The 18634-nt window shown below is 46.9% G+C and overlaps 2 protein-coding genes across 3 annotated transcripts in view; one reads left to right on the plus strand and one right to left on the minus strand.

Annotated features, from left to right (window-relative positions):
• The window catches only part of SP6 (Sp6 transcription factor), a 97363-nt gene extending 93242 nt beyond the window's left edge, over nucleotides 1–4121 (minus strand). Inside the window, exons 1-2 of the mRNA XM_082197373.1 lie at nucleotides 3761–4121; nucleotides 2135–2213 (exon numbers count right to left, since the gene is read on the minus strand). The gene's annotated coding sequence lies outside the window, so the exon portion shown is untranslated. The remainder of the gene's footprint in view (nucleotides 1–2134; nucleotides 2214–3760) is intronic.
• Nucleotides 4122–4569: 448 nt separating this feature from the next.
• SP2 (Sp2 transcription factor) lies at nucleotides 4570–18633 on the plus strand. Of its 2 annotated transcripts, none has more exons than XM_082197282.1 (7): nucleotides 4570–4692; nucleotides 8380–8456; nucleotides 10727–11701; nucleotides 12790–13105; nucleotides 14156–14330; nucleotides 14627–14820; nucleotides 16102–18633. In XM_082197282.1, the coding sequence occupies exons 2-7, from the start codon at nucleotides 8394–8396 to the stop codon at nucleotides 16200–16202; spliced, it is 1824 nt and encodes a 607-aa protein (XP_082053408.1). In that variant the 5' UTR covers nucleotides 4570–4692; nucleotides 8380–8393; the 3' UTR covers nucleotides 16203–18633. The 2 variants fall into 2 exon arrangements, with proteins under 2 accessions (XP_082053408.1, XP_082053409.1); XM_082197283.1 differs by lacking the exon at nucleotides 4570–4692 and adding an exon at nucleotides 4919–5649.
• Nucleotide 18634: the final 1 nt, after the last annotated feature.

The raw sequence follows: 18634 nt of genomic DNA on the forward strand, positions 1-18634 counted from the left end.
AAAATCCTCACCAATATTTGCACATAGACTCTCAAAATCCCAATGGTTCAAAGATTACATTTGGGTTTTGATGTTCAAATGAATTTACAGTCTCCCTTCAAATGTATAATCTGCCTGTGTGAGAACGCACAATTGCTTTTCTGAATCACAACTGCGACCTTCAACAAAATGCTGCAGTGAATCCTCACCTCACCTGCCACACACGTCTAGATTCCAGACTCACCCCCCCAAAAAAACCCCCACAAATCCATTATTTTTCAACGGACACTCAACATTTTGTGGCTTGCTTATATCTCCCTCTAATTTCCCATTCATTCCATTTGGTACTGGTGCTAATTGGCACTCATCATCTGAGTCTGGTATTAGAGGGAGTGATATCAAGGCCCATCTAATCTAGCCCTCTGTTTCCAACAGTCGCCAGCCAGGGGGCTCTGGAAGCTGGGCATAGAGATGATGGTGTGCTTTTGCAGTCTGTCTCCAGATAGTCAGAGATACACCTATAACTGCTGATAACTTTTAATCATTACAGTGGTACCTTGGTTCCCAAACGGCTTAGTTGTCAAACAAACTGGCTCCTGAATGCCGCAAACCTGGAAGTAAGTGTTCCGGGTTGTGAACGTTTTTCAGAAAACGAACATCCGATGCTGCTTCCGCTTGAGTACAGGAAACTCCTGCAGCCAATCGGAAGCCGTGCCTTGGTTTTCGAATGGTTTCGGGAGTCGTACAAACTCCCAGAACGGATTAAGTTTGAGAACCAAGGTACCACTCTATTTAAAATGGCATTTAAGGCTCTTCTACTCATACAACAGACTAAGAGGGGTTTGTGGAAGAATGAAACCTACCAACAGAAAACCAATTTGCCCAATCTTCTTTGCGACAGGCAGCCCATCATATATTTAAAGATGCCTATCGTATCGCTTCAAGAGTCTCTTTTAAAGACCAAACTGAATGCATAGGCTTAATACTCAGAGACCATAACTGCTGCTGTTCACGATGCATTGCAATAGCCTCGATTTTCAAACCCTCTTGAGAACTAGCTGTGTACATACCATGCATTTAAAACACATGGCTTCCTGCAAAGAAGCCTGGGAACTGAAGGCTGCTGGGAATCATAGCTCTGTGAGGGGTAAAGAATAGTTCTCAGGCTTCTTTGAGTGAAGTCATGTGCTTTAAATGAGGCGTGAACACTCACGAGGCACAGGGCTGGCTGTTGTCTACAAATGCTAAGTCATTTGTAGAATATTTTCCACAGGTTGAACGCCCTCTGGTTTACTCTAGCAGTGTTTCCCAAACTTGGGTCTCCAGCTGTTTTTGGACTACAAATTCCATCATCCCTAGCTAGCAAGACCAGTGGTCAGGGATGATGGGAATTGTAGTCTGGGGGAAGAAAATTAAAGACTCAGCACTACAGCCTTCTTTGACTTTCCAGATTCTCCTTTTTGAACTGTCCAGTGTTGATAAGCATTCCCTCCGTTTCTGATGCCAGTCGCTTATGTTGCCAAAACAGCACCACCCACACATAAGAGGGAAATATCAGCAGGCTGAGTGCCAGCATGGAGCAATGGTTAGAGTGTTAAGGCTACAACCTGGAAGACCAGGGTTTGAATCCTCACTCAGCCATGAAGCTCACTGGGTGCTCTTGGCCCAGTCACTGCCTCTCAGCCTAATCTACCTCACAGGGTTATTGTGAGGATAAAATGGAGAGGGGAGAACCATGTACACCATCTTGAGCTCCTTGGAGGAAAAGGTAGTATATTTGGAGCCAGGGACCCAACCCACAACAGACCAGCAAAGAATGGCCACAGTGCTAAGTGGCTACTGAGGAGGGAGCATAAAGCTGGAGGACGGGTGGAACAGAGCAGATGGAAGCCTGAACCATGCTACAATAGGTCCTGGTTGCAATCGCACTACTACCAAATGCTAAATCCAGAATATGTTGCAGGACATCTGAGCAGATGCTGGCCTGCATTGTTCTCAAAAGCATTTGGTGCCCCCTAGAGTTGTAAAGCATATTGAGGCCTAGAGGTTTCTGAATGCCTGAAGTGGCAAGGCAAATTGGTGCGAAATAAATGCTTGCATTTGCTGTGCCCAGGTTGTGTTTTTGATGTGGGGATATCAGGTGAGGCATACTCACTGTTGGATAAAACCATTCTGTAGATCTATTTCAAGTGGGCTTCAGGCCTGGCTTTGGAAACGAAACAGTCTTGCTGGTCCTGTATAATAATAATAATAATAAAAATTTATTTATACCCCGCCCTCCCCGGCCAGAGCCGGGCTCAGGGCGGCTAACACCAGTAAAATTACAGTAAAAATATAATGGCTGGGGGTGGGAACCAATTTAAAGTACAGGTTAAAATAAAATTTAAAATGCAGCCTCATTTTAAAAGTAGCCCATAGATAAAAACCATAAGGGGAGGGAAACATGATGATCCTTTGGTTTTCCTTGATCTCTCAGTAGCTTTCAGGTGGGGAGTGGGTAAGGGTGGGGCTTCAAAGGAACAAATAAGAGTTTAAAGTGGGCTTTGGAGGAAGGTCGGGAAATAAACTGAATGTATAAATGAATGTCACCACCTAAAAATACTGAGTAGAGTGGCCTAGTAGATTGAAATGCCCTCATCCAGGCAGTAGTGTGATCCATTACGGCAGTGGTGGCCAAACTCGGCCCTCCAGATGTTTTGGGACTACAATTCCCATCATCCCTGACCAGTGGTTCTGTTAGCTAGGGATGGTGGGAGTTGTAGTCCCAAAACATCTGGAGGGCCAAGTTTGGCTACCACTGCATTAGGGCAAGTGGGGGCACTACCCCACCAACTTCAGGCCGCTCCTGCCTGCCTTACATCTAGTCCAGGGTTGGTGTGTGGGGGAGACCCTGCCTGTCAGGTTCCTCCTCCTCAACTCTGTGTTGTCCTTGGAAAACTTAGCAGAATCTGTATTTGCATCAGCCACTAGCCATAGCAATAAAATAAAATGTGCTGAAGAGGTAAAAACTTAACTATAGAAAATACATCTGGGGGGTTCACATCAATAATCAAATAAGAGATCTTATTCTAATTGCCCCCGCTAAAAACCTTGCTGTTTTTGCTGTCACCTGATCATCTTGATCTTCTAAAACAAAGGAGATAGGAGTAGGAATGATTGAGCGACCCACATGGACAAAAGTAGAGGAGTGATAACATGAGCCACTGACTCAATACCTCGGGTTAAGTACTTAATTCGTTCCGGAGGTCCGTTCTCAACCTGAAACTGAGAGTCAGTGTGGTGTAGTGGTTAAGAGCGGTAGTCTCGTAATCTGGAGAACCGGGTTCGAGTCTCTGCTCCTCCACATGCAGCTGCTGGGTGACCTTGGGCCAGTCACACTTCTCTGAAGTCTCTCAGCCCCACTCACCTCACAGAGTGTTTGTTGTGGGGGAGGAAGGGAAAGGAGAATGTTAGCCGCTTTGAGACTCCTTAAAGGGAGTGAAAGGCGGGATATCAAATCCAAACTCTTCTTCTTCTTAACCTGAAGACCACTTTAGCTAATGGGGCCTCCTGTTGCCGCCAGAGCACGATTTCTGTTCTCATCCTGAAGCAAAGTTCGTAACCCGAGGTACTATTTCTGTGTTGGCGGAGTCTGTAACCTGAAGCGTATGTAACCCGAGGTACCACTGTACTGCTATCTCCACAGGGACATAACCGTTTTTCCAGTGGAAATTTTTGAAATCGACCCTCAACTTAGCAGGCAGGAGCGATGGGGACAAAACTGGACTTCAGCTATTTCTACGTGCCTTTGGTTCTGGCTCCACCTGCTGTCGGGCTCTCTGCCTGCCTGCCTGCCTAATCCATAAATGCTGGTGCCATTTACATGATTTGGAAGACAAGCCGCTGCTGTTGTGACGGACGCTGTGCGCTACCAAAGGCCGAGGAGTCCCCCGGCCTCCCATTTTCCTTAATCAAAACATAAATCAAAATGTCTCCAGCTTCCAAGATGGCAAAGATGAGCTTGGAAACAGTTTGGTTTGCAACTGCTTTAAGTAACAGAAAAAAACTGGGCCTCAGTCTTCAGTCGCCGCCTCTCTTCTAGGGCCGCCGCAGCTTCTGCAGGTGCCCCAAATGCAGCCGCCTCTGGTGAGGAGCCAGCTCAGGCATAGAACCCAAACGCTCGTAAAAAGATGTAGCGGAGGAATCACCCCAGTTTTCCTATTGGCCTCCTGTGAAGCCACTCTTCCATCCCTTGGCCAATCAGACTTCCCAAAAAATAAAGCCCACCCATCCTTGATTAAGGCCTCTGTGTGGATGTGTTTCTCTTCTCTCTTTTTCCTCGCGGGTCCTTTGCCTGTCAATCAATCAAGGATAGGCGCAACACTGCCCTCAGCCCCAATTGGCGATTGGGCTAGTCAATTCGTGATTTCACGCCTGCGATTGGGCTCTGAAATGACGTCCGTTCTTGTCAAAGCCGCTCTTTCCCATTGGGTGAGCCCGACGCAGCAGGGGAAGGGCGACGATTGGCCAGACGCCGTGCCGATCGGGACGGAGGCAGCTACGCAGGCGGACCACCCGCGCTCTGATTGGTCAAACGGTGTAGGGACCGCGCAGGGATTGGTCGCTCGACAGCGGAGTGGGCGGGCCTCATAGGGCGGTGCCCGGGTTGCTGAGGAGGAGGAAGATGGCGCCGTGAGGGGGGTCCCAGCCGCTGCCGCCTCTTTTTTCTATCCGGTGAGTGAGCCCAGCGGGGCGGGCCCGGGGTCGTGAAGAAGTGGGAGGAGAAACCAAGGGATGGGAACGCGGGGGCGTGCGGAGGAAGAGGAGGGGTCTGTGCAGTGGGAGGGGGGCCTTGGAGGGAGGGGGCCGAGCGCGCGAGCGGGACTGAAGCAACTGGGACCGGAAGGGGGCGGGGCTAAGACGAGAGCCCGCCTCCTCGGGGGACCCATAAGAGAGAGGGGGGAATGCAAGGAGTGGGAGAGGGAGATGGGGCTTGGGGTCGTCGACTGGTTCCTGGGGTCAGAGGGCATGTGGGGAGTGGGAGCAGAGGGGGTTTCTTTGCTTTCCCCCTGGGCTCGGACTTTTAATAGCAACCTGATATCAAGCAGGTGAAGCTGTCTGCAGGTCCTCTGCTTTCATTTTAGCAAAAAAGGTGCCTGTCTCTTGATAAGCTTCTGTATGTTAGGCTGCTCTTGAAGGTACATGAGTGGTAGTGGTGGTAGGTTTACTAGCCTTAACAATGGACAGTAAAGGGGGCCACAGCCAAGGGTATTTAGAAGGTGTGCAGGAGATGGGCAGGGACTGAGCAGGGGGCAGAAGAAGATAAGCACTGGATGCAAAGGTAGCTAGCAAGGGAAAGAGGAGCAGGGCAGGGATAAGTGGTTCAAAGGCAGGCATTGAACTGGGGGGACAAAGTGTACAGGGAGACACGTGGTTATTGGGTGTAAGTGATGGGGGGGATCCTCATACCAAAGGAAAAATAGGTGGGTGAATTGAGTTGAGAGGCATTGGATAGTCATGTAGTAGAAAACAGAATTTGAATGTGATGAAGGAAGTGCAGCAACCGGTGGAAAGGTGCAAAGATAATTTGGTCCATGGAGAAGGATGGGTCCCATATGTTTGGAAGGGCCTAGGTTGTGCATTTGAAAGAAGGAGGTTGATGGCTGTTAAGTCAAGTAGCACAAGTAAAAGGTAGGTATGAGAGGGTGCTTGAGGGTCGATGTGTTGGTGGCTGACTACTGGGTGCATGTATGGGTATGTGGTTATAGCATACAGGAGTATAGTGTACAGGAGAAAATATGGGTGGCCCAAGAGCAAGAGAGAACAAAAAGTCCATTGATGTTTTTGAATAAAAGATTGTATTTTTAATTTGTGGTGAGAATTATAATGTGTCTTTTTCAAAACAACAATGCAGCTTAAAATGAAACGAATTCTAACATAAGCAACCATTTTAAAGTCTACACTAACTTTTAATGCCATACATTACTTAGGACCGAGGTATTTGCTGGACCATCTTCTCCCATAGCAACCCACAAGTCGATTATGATTGTCACTGGAGACCTTTATTCTGGTGCTCCTCTCTATCTAAAGTGTGGTGGGTGATGACTGGAGAGAGCCTTTTCCATGGTGTTTCCTGACTTTTGGAGCAATCTCCCAAAGGAGGGCTCCTCCTGCCCTGGAGACTTGATTAGGCACCAGGCAAAGGTGTTTGTTTCCCCAGACTTTTAAGAACTGCTGATTTAAGCATTTTTAATTTAGAACCGTTAGATTTTGCTGTTTATTTGAATGAGCAATTGCTGCTATATGATTTATTTATTTATTTATTTATTTATTACTAGATGTGGTGTTTCTTACTGTTGGTCACCAGTCATCGCCATAAATGCAAGATGTACATTATATAGATAAAGTAATACATTATAAAATAGAATCCATGGATTGTATCCAGTGCTAGTCGGACTAAGGTAAAAGGTAAAGGGACCCCTGACCATTCGGTCCATTCGTGGCTGACTCTGGGGTTGTGGCGCTCATATTGCTTTATTGGCTGATGGAGCCGGCGTACAGCTTCCGGGTCATGTGGCCAGCATGACTAAGCCACTTCTGGCGAACCAGAGTAGCACACGAAATGCTGTTTACCTTCCCGCCAGAGCGGTGCCTATTTATCTACTTGCACTTTGACATGCTTTCGAACTGCTAGGTTGGCAGGAGCAGGGACCGAGCAACGGGAGCTCACCCCGTCACAGGGATTCGAACCGGCGACCTTCTAATCGGCAAGTCCTAGGCTCTGTGGTTTAACCCACAGTGCCACCCGCGGCTAGTCAGACTAGAGCCACTGAAATGAATGGACATGACTAATTATTATTTTCAATGGGTTTACTGTGTGCCCTATTTCAGTCCGTCAAACACTTTCTGTGTTTGTTCTCCACTAACTTCAGTGATTTCTTAGGCTCTGACTTGGGGTTGGTAGCTTTTGCTCATAGGTAAGCAGCAGACATGTTAATCCTGGCCATGTATCATTTAAATCAGAATTCAGGTTGAAAGCCTAACCTCACTTGCCTGGAAGTAATTCCCATTGAATTCAGTAGGACTTCTGAATAGGCATGGTTAAGGTTACACTTTCTTCACCACTGTCATGCTTTCCTATATAAAAAGCTGTTCACTTTCACTCAGTATGATGCAAACAAAATCCCACCTCCCCACCAGCAAGACTCGTGATATACTTTCCTACGCAGCTGCTAGCTACTCATTGCCCCACATGGTGCAAACTAAACAGCAGAAGTTTAAAGCAGGCAAGAGAGCAACCACCTCCTGCAGAAAAAGAGGGGTGTGTGGTTATTTTAACCATTCACTGGGAGTCTAGTCCATGTCAGCTTGCTCTGCTCTTGTTTATTTGTGTTTGAGACTAGGGTGGATGCTACTTTATCCATGGCTACCATGCCAGAGGTGCCAACTTGAATAAAATATTGTGGGGGCCCAGGTAAGCCCCACCCCACATAATCGATCACATGACACAGTGCACACACCCCATTTGAATGGAAATGCCCATCAACTTTGTGGGGGCATGGCCCCCTCAAATATATTATTGTGGGGGCTGAAGCCCCCACGGCCCTAGGGGTTGGCTCCTATGCCAGGTGGAATCCATTTCAAGACTTTCACCAAGTGTACCCTGTAAGAGATGTCTGGTCTCTTGGGCATTGGTCACTTTTTGAAATGCTAAACATGCATTCAGAGCAGGAGTCAGCAAACTTTTTCAGCAGGGGGCCGGTCCACTGCCCCTCAGACCTTGTGGGGGGCCGAACTATATTTTTGGGGGAAATAATGAACTAATTCCTATGCCCCACAAATAACCCAGAGATACATTTTAAATAAAAGCACACATTCTACTAATGTAAAAATACCAGGCAGGCCTCACAAATAACCCAGAGATGCATTTTAAATAAAAGGACACATTCTACTCATGTTAAAACATGCTGATTCCCAGACCATCCGTGGGCAGATTAAGAAGGCGATTGGGCCGGATCTGGCCCCCAGGCCTTAGTTTGCCTACCCATGATTTAGAGGAAGTCATTACACCAAGGGTATGGAACCTAAGCCCCTACAAATGTTGCTGGACTACCAACTCCCATCATCCTTCACTATCAATATATGGAGGACCACCAATTCCCCACCTGTGCTTTACATGGACTCTTTGACTGATGTGGTTCCCAGGAGGTCTCCCACCCAGACACAGACCAGAGGCAGACCCTGCTTAGCTACTGCAAGGTAGTGCATTCCTGTCCCTTCAGACCATACCTTAGCCCTGTGATCAAGAGATTTAAATATGCTTTAAAAAATGAAAATAATCCGAAGGCTCTGATTTTTTGTGGATATTGCCATTGTGGATGCAGGCCTCAGTAAACAGTTAGCCATCTTTCCTTCTTGCAGATACAGAGGACAGTATGGCTGCCACTGCTGCTGTCAGTCCCAGCGAATACTTGCAGCCGGCTGCTTCCACAGCTCAGGTAGGTCTTGAAGATGTTTGTGGCTTAGTGGTGTTGCTGCACGAGGAAACGATGAATGCTGGTTCCACTTACAGGACAGCAATGCTTGTGTGGTAGGGTCCTGGGCTGTAAGTAAAGAAAGGCATTGACTGACCGGCTTTTGTAGAACTGAAGCTCAAAGCAGATGATTCACGCTGCAAAGAAAGCCTAGCTGACAGTCAAGTCCTCCCAGGTTTCCTTGATCTTGCATGTTCAAAAAAGGATGTGGGATATTACTGCTTCAGAATTCAGGTGGCAAATGCTATGTTTTAATGCTCTCCCATGTGAAAGTGGTTTCTGTGTAGAAAACATGTCGGAGAAAAGGCTATGTCAGAATGCTCTCCTCTTTGTATAAGCAGGAATTCCCCCACCTGTCATTCTGAAGTGGTACAGTCCCAATTTGGCTATTCCATGTTGTCCATTCTAAATGTGTAATTGGTCCCAATACATGTTTAATGCATACCCACCCTTCAGATTGGGTTGGATGCCCTATATAAATATTCCTTGGGTCAAGTAAGCACCATTACTGAACATTTGGTTGATGAGATATTAACTAACGGATGTGCTTTTCCCAAAGCCTTTGCTCCTGGCAACCCTTTCCTTCCCAGATGATATCGTCTGCTTTAGCAAAAAAATCAGAGAAAGGGATTTACATTCTATACGTCCCCTGGCCCTGATCAAAGAAACGAGAGGGCAGGTACACCACAGGGATTCGGGATCCTATGTGAAAGAGATAATTATTTCATTGGTTTCCTGAACTCCCAGAGCACTGGGAGCCCAGAGCCACCCACTCAAAACACACAAAGGAGGTGGCCTGAAAAAAGCGTGCGCTGCTGTGATTTCCTGTAGAAGTTAGAAAGGCCTTTTAAACTTGGACCTTTTTTAGTGTTTTTTTGTTTTGTTTTGTTTTACAAATCTAAGTTTAAGAAGTCTTTCTAGCAGCTGTGGCAATGGCACAGGCATTCACCTGACCACCTCACCCAGATTGCCTGGCTCTGAGAGAGACAGCAAGCTTCTGGCAGCTGCCGTGATTACTCTTTGTGGGGTGCTACCGATCATACAGATCCATCATTGCCATGTGGCTTTTCTCCACTGTTAGCAGTGGCATGAAGGAGACCTCATGCCACTTTCTAACCCATGTGGCAAGCAGGGGTATAAACTTGAATAAAACATTGAGGGGGCAAGTAAGGCCTGCCCCATATAATTAATCACAAGACACAACACACACACCATTTGCATGGCAATGGCCATCAACTGGGGGGGCAGGCCCATCAAATATTTTGTGGGGGGCACCAAAGGGACCTTGACCCTTAGGAGTTGGCTCCTATGGTGGCAAGCTACTGCATAAGTACAACTGGGGGGGGGGGGATCTGCCATGTAATTTCAGTTTCGGGTGACCTTTCTTGCTTGATGTTTGTGTAAAGTTGGCCTGAGAGAAGCATTTTAGGTGCAGAATGAACAGGAGCATAGATACTCTCTTTGAAGCACAGTTAATGTTCTGATTCCAGCCCTCTTCCTTTGTGTGAATGTTTCAGGAATCTCTTTTGTTTCCTCGCCATCATCAAAGAGCATCTCTGTTTGCACTATAGGAAGCAGAGGTCTCTGAAAACTCCAGAATATCCCCTGACCCGTTTTCTCTTGGCGACGGAGAGAAATCAGCATTTATATGCTCTTGTTCTTCAAATGTGTGTGAGAGCAGTATTGAGGCCAATGCTCCTCAAAAACCCCACAAAAGCTTCTGGTGTTATTCATATACAACAGGAAATGAAAACTTTGTTCTTTTTTTGGAAACGTTATAATGAGGAGCAAGGCATGGCTATATCTTAGCTTCCATTTGGGCCTCATGGAGCCTTAATAGAAAGCAGAGGACAGGAAAATGTCTGCAGTCAATTTATCCACAATCAAGAGACAGGGGAAGTCTGCCTGCAATGTGGAGATGACACTGACTTAACTTTATAGGACTGTTGGATTTTGAGACTATGTAGGTGGAGCACCTTAGGCACTCAAGAGTGCAATATATTGTTATTCTTAGAAACTACACTAGATTGTTGAAGTCAAATTCAGTGGTGAGATCTGCTTATTTGAGAATGTGATACTGTGCACCCTTAGAACGAAAGCCCCATATCTTAGTCGTGGGAATTAAGATACTGCTCACACATTGGGCTTCCTTCCTTTCCAGCTACACTGTGCTGAATCTGAAACAACCTGTTTGTTGCCAGCCTACCTGTAACACAACTCTTCTGTTCCTGTAGGATTCTCAGCCATCTCCACTAGCCCTGCTTGCAGCCACATGTAGCAAAATCGGTCCTCCAGCTGTAGAAGCAGCAGTTGCCTCTCCTGCCCCTCCTCAGCCTGCTCCTCGGAAACTGGTGCCCATCAAGCCTGCTCCCCTCCCGCTGAGCTCCAGCAAGAACAGCATTGGGATTTTGTCATCCAAAGGGAACCTCTTCCAAATCCAGGGGTCTCAGCTCGGGACATCCTATCCCGGTGGGCAATTGGTGTTCACTATCCAGAACCCAACTGTGATCAACAAAGGGGCCCGCTCACCTGCCAACATCCAGTACCAGGCGGTTCCGCAGATCCAGACGACATCAGGGCAGACCATTCAAGTACAGCAGAACTTGGGCAACCAGATACAGATTATTCCCAGTACCATCACCCCTTCTTCCTCTTCCTCTTCAGCATCCTCCTCCTCCTCCTCAACTCATAAGCCTGTGCCAATCAAACCTGCGCCCGCTCATAAGACCCCACCAACAGCTGTCCATAACGCAAGCAACGTGGTCAAGTTAACTGGCACCAGCGGCAACGTCACTCTTACCCTGCCAGTGAGCAACCTGGTGAGTGCCGGGGACACCAGTGCTCAAACTCAGATCGTCCCAGACAGCCCCTCCAAACCGAGCAAAAAGGCCCGGAAGAAGGTGGTGTCCTCACCCCAGGCAGCTGCGATGGCTGTGACAGAGCAAGTGGAGACGGTCTTGATAGAAACGACGGCCGACAACATCATCCAAGCAGGGAACAACCTGTTGATTGTGCAGAGCCCGGGATCTGGGCAGCCAGCAATGGTCCAACAGGTGCAAGTGGTCCAACCCAAACAGGAGCAGCAGGTGGTGCAGATTCCACAGCAGGCTCTGCGCGTGGTCCAGGCAGCCTCGGCCACTCTTCCAACCGTTCCTCAGAAATCCCCGCAGAACTTCCAGATCCAGACAACTGAGCCAATTCCCACTCAGGTATTTGGGGGTTTCAGTTGCAGGTCAAGAATGCCTGGAATTATGGGGTGAAATTGGGGCTGGGGTGGGAGAAATTCCAATCTTCTAAGCGTAGTAAAGTACATACCCAATGGATTATTTGCTCATTTGAGTGTGTCTGTATGCATGTGCACACACACATAATGCATGCATATAAAATGTAGGGAGTCCATTTTCTCAACCAAAATATAAAAAATGCTAAGGTTATGTGCAAATTATTTAGCAAGCGGTCTGATCCAGTAATTTTCCGTCATTGTGAAAATCATATTTCTGTAGTGGGGCCTGCAGTGCTTGGAGGTATTTGCTGTCCCCCACCCCCCAACATCCCCAGACACGGGTACTAAGCTCTGGTTCCCCCACCTCACCTCAGTAGCTTTATTTGGATCTAGATCTGTTGGTTATTTTTTCATTTCTAAACTGCCCCATCTCTACAGATCCTGACAACATGAAAATAAAATGTCTACTATCACCAAACCTCTTAAATCACATTTAAATTGTTTTGATTTATTTTATTTTACTTATTTATAGAATTTCTTCTTCCTGTACTCAGTGTGGCTTACAAATAATTAATATATATATTTTATAAAGCATCCCAAACATTTTTTTTACTGCAACCAGGAGGCCAAGAAAATTAGTGAGGGTTGCATTTCTGTCGTGCCATTTAGCATGTTAAACCTTTTAGTAGTAGTAGTGGTAGCTTTGGAGCCAGACTTGTTGTTCAGGATTTTTAAAAAATTAAGTTATCTGGCGATATTAATGTCTATATTGCAATAAAGTGAAATAACTACATTTTTATTTAAATTGCCAAAAGTGGAATGGTGACAAGTGTATAAGAGAGTACGCTTGGCATAAGGAATTATCACAGTGATAGGGATAAGGTATAATATAGAGAGGTGGGGAGCCCACGTTCATTATGATCAAGGTATCTACATTAATGCAGGGATAGAAAATGTGTCTGTATTAAGAAAGTGTTATGTAATCTACAATAAAGCTATAAAAGGGTAATGGGAGACCACCAGAATGGGAAGCTGCAGACTGCACGCTTTTTCCTTTTTGTGTCATTTATTTAGGTCTATTTCAAGACGCCTTCCGGTGAGCTGCAGACAGTGCTTCTGCAGGAAGCCCCAGGTGTAACTGTGGCACCTTCTTCCACTGCCTCCTCCGCCACTTCCTGCAGCAGTCCTGCACCCCGCAGCTCCCAGACAGGAGGAAGTACCAAAAAGACAGGGGCTCGCAAGGAGCGCGCCCTGCCAAAGATCGCCCCTGCCGGAGGCATCATCAGTCTCAATGCCGCTCAGCTTGCTGCTGCTGCTCAGGCAATGCAGACCATCAGCATCAATGGGGTGCAAGTTCAAGGCGTTCCTGTCACCATCACCAACACAGGAGGTAGTGTATGTGATATGTAATGATCCTGCGATGAGCAGCATATCCAGATGGATATAGCTTTCCTGGAGGGATATGTGTTGTGTGTGTGTTTTTTAAAGGTTTGGGACAACACCTGGGAAACATGCAGAGAAACGGCATAGAGACAAGAGAGACTAGGACAGCCATAGAACAAAACCAAATTTAAGTGGAATTAATTTCTGAGTACACTTGCTTTAGGATTGGGCTGCTTAAAGGATGTCTCTCTTGTGCCATACAAATCTTGTTGCACATAGTTTACGGCACATTTAAAAGTTGATATGGTAGGCAATGAAACCCTTACTGCTTGAGGTCCCTGTTTCAAGCTTCTTTTCATAATTATCTTCCTGGGTAGGAGGTGCAAGCTTGGGATTGTATTGACCTACTTACCCGGAATGAGGACAAGTTGCCAAATGGATGCAGGAGAATGGCTACTTCTGATGGCCAAAGCAGCCCCAAAATGTAGTGGCAGTGCTGTTATGCTCAAGAGTGCCGGAGGATCTTCTGGCTTTTGTAAGGCATCCTTATGCTATCTCAACTGCATGCGTGGTGTGTCCTTGCACATACAGCTATAATAGCACCACAGCACCCTTTCTGCTTTTGTACACTTGCTGACTGGGGAAATAAGGAGTCAAGCAACACTTATTACTTCTGCTTCTCTGAGACTGAAAAGGTTACGAGAGGCTTGGTGTTCATAATACGGCAAGATGTCAGAGGAAGCAGTGGGATGTGGGGAGCAGGTAGGGCTGTGAAGGAGAACTCCAGTGAGAACTAAAACCAGGGACGATAGAGCTGATAAGGCTGGGGAGAACATTGGTGCCCAGTCCCAGACAGGAACGAAATCCTGGCATTCAGAACCCTGGATAGTTCTTCAAGCCCAGTGCAGTACTGACAAGGGAGAAAAGTTGCAATGAGGGGCCTGTGAAATCTTGGCCTAACTTTCTATGGAGCTTTAGTGGAGTAACTGTACCTCCCCCACTGAATCTGGGCATATTTTAGTATTGGACTAAGCTTCATCCATCCCTCTTCCTGCAGGCCAGCAACAGCTGACGGTGCAAAATGTCTCTGGCAACAACCTGACCATCAGTGGACTGAGCCCCACCCAGATTCAGCTGCAGATGGAGCAAGCACTCCTGGGGGACCTACAGCCCGGGGAGAAGAGACGGCGGATGGCTTGCACTTGCCCCAATTGCAAGGATGGGGAAAAGAGGTAAGGGAAGAAGCCCCTAGTCCTCTCAACAGATTGCTGCTCTGGCAACAAATATTTCTGCTCCTGAGTTAGGATTTGGGTGGCAGCAACAGGGTGGAGATTATTTCCAGAGGAGCAGCTGGGTTACTACTTGGTACCAGTTAGCAGTGTTGCTGCTACTTAAGTCATCCTTGGAGAGCTAGTAATCTGATCTGTGAGGTTTCACCAGGGCACTCTGCTTTGAAGTCAAGTGTTCCCAGGTCTTCACACACAAGTTAGACCACGCACGGTTTCTCACCCCTTTTATTTCCCTCCAGGCTGGGGGATCAGGGGAAGAAGAGGCACATCTGCCACGTGCCTGAATGTGGCAAGACCTTCCGCAAGACCTCCCTGCTCCGGGCCCACGTGCGCCTGCACACAGGCGAGCGCCCTTTCGTCTGCAACTGGGTCTTTTGCGGGAAGCGATTCACGCGAAGTGACGAGCTACAGCGGCATGCCCGGACGCATACAGGTGGGTTGTCTCCTCTCTGCTTCTCTCCCACCTGCACCCCTGCTCTTTGAGTCGTATAACACTAATGGATAGGAAAACACTAATGGATAGGAAAAGCATTTTATAAATCCTAATTACCCGGGGAACTTCTCTGAGTCATCTGTATGACAGCCATGGAAGGCAGGCATGGCCAAACTTGGCCCTCCAGCTGTTTGGGGACTACAGTTCCTATCACCCCTGACCACTGGTCCTGTTAGCTAGGGATGATGGGAGTTGTGGTCCCAAAACATCTGGAGGGCCAGATTTGGCCATGCCTGATGTAAGGCAAACCTATGAGGCTGCTGTCGTTTCACAGATGGAGAGCTAAGACTTGAGAGGCAGTGGCCTAGCTCCTGCTCTGACGGTGAGCCTGTCTTTGGGCTGTACTATTGCAGGGTGGGGGATTGCACACGTGATTAAAAGCTTCCTCATACAGAAATTAATTCCTCCGTATAGAAAATTAGATGTAATGGAGAAGTATTCTAGTCTAGCTTTCCGCAAACCCACTTGTTTTCTGTGGGCTGGAACTTTATATGGAAAAGTGTTGAGTTATATGTGTCCCCACCCGCAGGTTGGAGTGGTGTAGCTCAGAGATGAGAGTTTACTACCTTGGAAAGGACTAAGCTAGATTCTTGCTGGAAGAGAGACTCCTGGGCTCACAGGTTGTGGTTATAACTACGCTACGCCAATTCTTCCCTAAAGCAACTGCCTCTGCGCTCACCCAAGCCTTAAACATGTTGCTGTTCAAGCATAGCTGCTGGCACCATAACTATTGCACAGCTACAGTGGCCGTACGGTGGCTGCTACAAGTGCGGTGGAGATTTGGGGCTCAGTATGTTGTTGGATTAAAACTCCCGTCATCCCTGACTGTTAGCCATGCTGGTTGGAGCTGCGGGGAGATGGAGTCCAGGAAGGAGAACCACAGGCTCCCCACAACCCTAATGTAAATATCTGTTATAAGCTTTGCTTAAAGAAGGTACCCCAAACAGCAGGCTGAGACTCCTGTATGCTCCCTGTAGCATGCAGGACATGCTGAAGGTGATAAGCCATTCTTGTTATGAATGTCTGTATATGTGGTTTTCATTTACTTATAAAAGCTAATAGCTTCATTCATTTTTCTGAAACCTTTTAAAAAATCAGTCCATCCAAGCCAAGTTCCTATCGCCACATCTTGTGTCAGTAAATCCCACCAGTTAATTTACACGTTTGTGTGAACTTGTATCGCGCATGCCAACGTCGCTCTCGTTTCCTTCCTTTCGGCAGGCGACAAGCGTTTTGAGTGTGCCCAGTGCCAAAAGCGCTTCATTAGAAGCGACCACCTGACAAAGCACTATAAAACTCACCTGGTCACCAAGAACTTGTAGGGCTGGGCGCAATCGGAAAAGGAAAGGGAGCAGTGTGGGTGCCGGCGACCCTTTGCCACGAAGGAAGGTCTCTGCGAAAGGACAGCGACATGCCCAAGCAACCCTCCTGACTGGGGCAACATCTGCACAAAGAAGGGAGTAACAGCCGCTGTTCTTTCCATCGGATGACCTCCTTGCACACTCTGTCAGAACCTCTTGGAAGGTGCATCAGACACTGTGGTTTCAGTCTGGGATGAAGGAGAATCAATGTCGCTTCCAAGCGAATTGGCTAAATATCAGCACAAAGCCCAGTAGCGGGCAGGGAAGGGGTGGGGGAGGAGTTAGCAAGGCAAAGCGCATCCACCCAGTGGCCTGAGGAGCCCACCAAGTGAATGCCCTGCTCCGCCGCATCAAAGGGCCTCCTTGTGTGTTTGATAGTAGCACCAGTGAAACTATACCCTACTTGTAATCTTGATTCCCTCTTCCCGCCCACCTCTATGTGCTTGTGAAGCTTTTGAATGGTGGGCAGGGAAGCCGCCCAAAATGGGACACTCTCTGCACCCCCAGCACATTCCTACTTTATATTTAAAATTATAAATATCTATAAATATATATCTATATCTATATTAAAAAAAGAAACCTCCTTAGGAAGCCCCCTGTTTTTTCTACGGAGAAGGTTGCCTTATATTTTCCTCCAAATTATGTATTGTGAGTTGTTTTTTTAATTTAATGATTCCTCCTTTTTTAAAAGAAAGTCTCACTCCAGGGAAAGATTCAGGCACAGACCCAAGCCCCTGTGCTAAGGCAAGAGCTCTGCACCCAGGCCTGTGAACTAGGGGAGTGGGGTGCTCTTGTGTGTACACACGGAGCTTTCTATGGTGTGCAAGCAGCAGCACTTTGCTCAGGAGAGTGGAGAAAATCTTATGTGTGAATGGGATCCCTTGTTTGTTTGTAGCAGAACTGATGGGTCAGAGCCATGTGCCCTGATCCAGACAGCCACGAGGGCAGCAGAAATCTGCTCTTAACACATGCGAGGCATTTGGCAAACCCTGTGGTGTATAGCATGCAGTACAGCACTGAACGAATGATGCAGCTCCATGTGTGGAAACAGATTGTTTTTAATGCATTGGAGTGATGGGCTGCAACCCAGTGGGAGGTTGCAGACTGCCGAGCCCTATTGAAGTGAGCTAATTATTTGTGTGCCGAAATGCAAGCATTGTTTTTCCAGAACTGAAGGGTGTTCGCTCTCCTCTCTCCCTCCCACTCACCTTATGTTCCATCATATTTCTTTCCAGAAAACTAGTGTTTCCTCCCGCTTTTTTTTCTAAAACAGAAGTCCGATACAGCCCCTTTTGTGTATTATAGTGTATATTGTATCATAGACTATATATTGCGTTATGTGTTTCCTACATGTTTCAGAAGCATACGGCTTGTTATTTTTGAGCTTTTAAATTAAACAAAAAATCCACTTTATTTTTTAGTTGTAACGGCTTGAAGTATGTTTTTCTTTAAGTGGCAATTCCTTGCTGTTGTTTTTAATCAATGCTATGAAATTCGGCTGGCCAGTGTTACACCAGCCCAGAAGGGGAGCAGTTGGGGGGGGGAATCACATTTCTTGATAAATCCAATCGTTGGAAGCAAATCCAGCCACAGTTTGGGAACAAAGGATCGTTTTGCTTTGCTGCATTTTAAAGAATGAAAGAGCAAGCACATTTAGGTGGCTTGCTGAGGTATAAAGAGATTCTAGAGAGGTGTTTTGAGACTATATGCAGGTGGTCGCAAGGGCAGCTCCAGACTTTGTTGACAGTTTAGTTTACAATGCAAAAGCAAAGCTTAGTTGGCCAGGATGTACATTTTGAATTTAAGTTTTCTCTCTTTCTTACCATCCCTTTGTGTACAGCATTAACAACATTCACAGGTACGCTTTATTAATTTCATGTATTGATATGGCCTGTGGCTGGTGTATACGTTCCACAGGAACACACAGTGCTGATGTATTCAAAATGTTGAGCATGTTGTTGTTGGACTTTGCACACAGTAGCGGCAGGGTAAGTCATCATGGGACTCCCATTTCAGGCTATCCCCTGCCTATAAAACAAGCCTTAGACTGCAGGGCAGGCAAGGCAAACTTGCTTATACTTTGTGGATTTTTTCAGAGGCTCAAGCCAGCAGGAAATTCTATGGCATACGTCTCACTGAAATGAACAGAAAGTATATTTCAGTGGGGCTTGTACAGAACTTCCCAATGGATTGTACGCTCTAGTTAGCTGTCAGGAAGCCAACTAATCTTCCAGTGTGTGGGCTCAGAATATACATAATTCTTCCCACCAACCTGAATCTCCGTCCTGTTGCCCTCAAAGTCTTGCACATCAAGGCCTTTCCACCAACTTGGGAAAATAACCGTTTTGAGAGGTAGTCAGGAAAGAGAAATAAATGAACCCATGCTGTTACAC

The sequence above is a fragment of the Podarcis vaucheri genome (genome assembly GCF_965113315.1).
Source record: "Podarcis vaucheri genome assembly, chromosome: 13".
Taxonomy (NCBI): domain Eukaryota; kingdom Metazoa; phylum Chordata; class Lepidosauria; order Squamata; family Lacertidae; genus Podarcis; species Podarcis vaucheri.

What these genes read in the sequence shown, in the direction of transcription:
- SP2 (XM_082197282.1), top strand. Translation starts at nt 8,394, where the DNA reads ATGGCTGCCACTGCTGCTGTCAGTCCCAGCGAATACTTGCAGCCGGCT. An exon ending in CTGAGCCAATTCCCACTCAG is followed by an intron (nt 11,702 to 12,789) that starts GTATTTGGGGGT and finishes TCATTTATTTAG; the next exon opens with GTCTATTTCAAGACGCCTTC. An exon ending in CACCATCACCAACACAGGAG is followed by an intron (nt 13,106 to 14,155) that starts GTAGTGTATGTG and finishes CTCTTCCTGCAG; the next exon opens with GCCAGCAACAGCTGACGGTG.